The sequence below is a fragment of the Bison bison genome, unplaced genomic scaffold, assembly GCF_000754665.1.
Source record: "Bison bison bison isolate TAMUID 2011002044 unplaced genomic scaffold, Bison_UMD1.0 scf7180017864180, whole genome shotgun sequence".
Taxonomy (NCBI): Eukaryota; Metazoa; Chordata; class Mammalia; order Artiodactyla; family Bovidae; genus Bison; species Bison bison.
In genome coordinates this window covers 1,240,974-1,244,267 of record NW_011494752.1, presented here as the reverse complement: position 1 = coordinate 1,244,267, position 3,294 = coordinate 1,240,974, and the positions used below count along the sequence as shown (strand labels likewise).

Below are 3,294 nucleotides of genomic sequence, written 5' to 3'. Positions count from 1 at the left end.
CATGCGCAGACTGAATAGCAACAAGCCTGGGACTCACATTTGGGTCTCCTGCCCCTGGGGTGGGAGGAAGGACAGCGACAGGCCCGGGTAAGATCCTTGCTTGACTCAGGAGAAGGGGACCTCGGGTTGGGGAGGGCAAGGCCAAGCTGGATGCTGAGACCTCCATTCCACCCCCTACTCTGGGGCTGCTTCGCCCTCACAGCGGGGCTCATCCCCCCCGATGCCACCCTCTACTTTGACGTGGTCCTGCTGGATGTATGGAACAAGGAGGACACCGTGCAGGTGAGCACCTTGCTGCGCCCACCCCACTGCCCTCGGATGGTCCAGGACAGTGACTTTGTGCGCTACCACTACAACGGCACGCTGCTGGATGGCACTGCCTTCGACACCAGGTGAGGGCTGGAAGAATCCCTGGGATCCAGGGGACTGTGACATGCAGTGGGGAGTTGGGGGCCATCCTGCCTCTCCCACCAACAGCAGCCTCACCTCTACCTCCTTCTCCGCAGCTACAGTAAGGGTGGGACTTATGACACCTACGTGGGCTCTGGCTGGCTGATCAAGGGCATGGACCAGGGTCTGCTGGGCATGTGTCCTGGAGAGAGAAGGAAGATCGTCATCCCTCCATTCCTGGCCTATGGCGAGAAAGGCTATGGTGAGGACAGGCAGGGACTCTGGGATTCTCCAAAAGTGGGCTGCCATGTACAGTTGTCCAGGTTGAATACTGCACAAGGACACCCAGCCAAAGAGGCAAAATGGGATGAAATCTAGCCCTGGGTGATCGCCTCATTAAGAAGGGGTGCATCAGAATTCCCTGGTGGTCCAGTGGCTCTTTCACTACTGGGGCCCGAGTTCAATCCCTGATGGAGGAACTAAGATCTCGCAAGCCATGGAGCATAACCCCCCCCAAAAAGAGAAGTACTTTATTCTTTTAAATTTTTATTTATTTATTTATGGCTGTGCTGGGTCTTTCTTGCTGTTCACAGTCTTTCTCTAGTTGCCTCAGGTGGGCTCAGTAGTTGTGGAGCATGGACTTAGTTGCCTCACAGCACATGCAATCTTCCCGGACCAAGGAGCAAACCTATGTCCCCTGCATTGGTGGCCGGATTCTTAACCACTGGACCACCAGGGAAGTCCCCATATTCTGCTTTATTCTGCTTTACTCAAAGGCTCATATGGGCTGGTGGTGGTCTTGGGGAAAACCCAGCTCCAGCCTCACAGGGGAAGAAGCAGGGCTCCGGCCTCACAAGGGAAGCAGCATTGGAAGCAGCAGAAAGGGCTCTGGAAAGCGGGGTTGGCACCTTTTTTGGGTGGTGCTCACATAGGCCTTCCTGAGTCGAGAAGCCCCGTTCTGTTTTCCACGTGTATGGTTCAAGCCTATCCCTTCCCCAGGGACTGTGATCCCCTCACAGGCCTCGCTGGTCTTCCACGTCCTACTGATTGACGTCCACAACCCAAAGGACACCGTCCAGCTGGAGACACTTGAGCTGCCGCCTGGCTGCGTCCGGAGAGCCGTGGCTGGGGACTTCATGCGTTACCACTACAACGGGTCCCTAATGGATGGCACTCTCTTTGACTCCAGGTCCGGGGAGGGCAGGAGGTCCTGAGGAGGATGGTGGGGGCTGAGGTGGTCAGAGCTGCCTGGCAGGGCAGGGCCCCTGTGACCCCCTTGCTGGCCCCCCACCCCGCCTTGTATTGCAGCTACTCCCGGAACCACACCTACAATACCTATGTGGGGCAGGGCTACATCATCCCTGGGATGGACCAAGGCCTTCAAGGCTCGTGCATGGGGGAGCGCCGGAGGATCACCATCCCCCCCCACCTTGCCTACGGGGAGAACGGGACTGGTAGGCTTGCTCCCAGTTCCCCAAGCCAACACCTCAGCTCCTCCTGACCTAGCCCTAATGGGGTGGGGGGATTTCCAGCCACTGCTCTGCCCCTGTCATCACAAAAACTGGTTCCCCACCCAACTCTTGCTGCAAGGACTTTATCCTTTCCTCCAGGGGCAGTCCCCTGCTTCTCCCCTTCCACACTGGAAAAGGGCAGCCCACTTGTGAGCTTGGGGAGGGAGGGTGGTACAGCCCCAGGCAGCAAACAGACCTGGATCTGAGTCCCAGCTTTGCTGGAAACCTTAGTGTGCTCACCTGTAAAATGGAACTAATCACATTGATCAGCAAAGTCAGTCACTGGGAGGTTGCAAGATATACCTGTAAAGGGCTTTCTAATTGGCATGTCCCTCCCCTCTCCTGCCCTGCGTCCTCACCCCTACAGTGTATATGATGAGAGTTGACCATGTGGACAAATATCCCATCCCATCCTTGCTTAGAATCCCAGGACGGGGAAGTCTAGGGGCCTCCGTGGAAACCTGGAGCAGCCCCTCCGTGACCCCAACTGATCCACGCCTCCATTCTGGCCCCAGGAGACAAGATCCCTGGCTCTGCTGTGCTGATCTTTGACGTCCACGTGATCGACTTCCACAATCCTGCGGATCCAGTGGAAATCAAGACACTGTCTCGGCCCCTGGAGACCTGCAACGAGACGGCCAAGCTCGGGGACTTTGTTCACTACCACTACAACTGCTCTCTGCTGGATGGCACCAGGCTCTTCTCCTCGTGGGTCCAGGGCAGGGCCAGGGCTGGGCAGGTGGGTGGGCATGGGCCAGGCATGGGGGGGTCCTCCTAGGAGCACCCCCTAAGTTCCCACTGAAGCTGAAATTCTTACCTCCAGAGGCAAAGGGAGGGTGAAGTAGGTAGTAGGGGGAGCGGCTGGTCCCACTCTGTGGAGGGCAGCTGGAGCAGGTGCCACACTGCAGGACAGGGTCCGGCTGAGAAGGGGACCGTGCTTACCTCTGCTCACTGGGCCCCGGCACCCTGCCCTGTGGGGCAGCCCCAGGAATGACTCAGGAGCCGGGGACCAGGGCGACTGCTGACCCGGGAATCTGCTCTCCCCACTAGCCATGACTACGGGGCCCCTCAGGAGGCGACTCTGGGGGCCCACAAAGTGATCGAAGGCCTGGACACGGGCCTGCAGGGCATGTGCGTGGGAGAGAGGCGGCAGCTCGTGGTCCCCCCGCACCTGGCACACGGAGAGAGCGGAGGTGAGGGGTCAAGACTGGCCTGATCTCTCCTCCCCTCTGCCCCGGCCCGCCTGGGGCCTTGCTGGCTGGTGGGAGGGGTGAGGGGAGCCTTCTGGGTCGTTCTGTAGGGTGGTTCTGTAAACGTGCCCTGCCCTACTCTCCAGCAACCCCAGTGGGCAGCTGAGGCCTGAGGGCCAGGTGTGCACTGGGCAGGCTGTGAA

The 3,294-nt window shown here is 59.0% G+C and overlaps 1 protein-coding gene across 2 annotated transcripts in view; it reads left to right on the top strand.

Annotated features, from left to right (window-relative positions):
* FKBP10 (FK506 binding protein 10, 65 kDa) overlaps positions 1-3,294 on the top strand; it is a 10,276-nt gene that overhangs the window by 5,282 nt on the left and 1,700 nt on the right. For both annotated transcript variants that reach the window (XM_010842538.1, XM_010842537.1), the window contains exons 3-8: positions 203-392; positions 507-652; positions 1,390-1,579; positions 1,699-1,844; positions 2,417-2,609; positions 2,952-3,094. In XM_010842538.1, the coding sequence (XP_010840840.1) occupies positions 203-392; positions 507-652; positions 1,390-1,579; positions 1,699-1,844; positions 2,417-2,609; positions 2,952-3,094 (1,008 nt within the window). The remainder of the gene's footprint in view (positions 1-202; positions 393-506; positions 653-1,389; positions 1,580-1,698; positions 1,845-2,416; positions 2,610-2,951; positions 3,095-3,294) is intronic.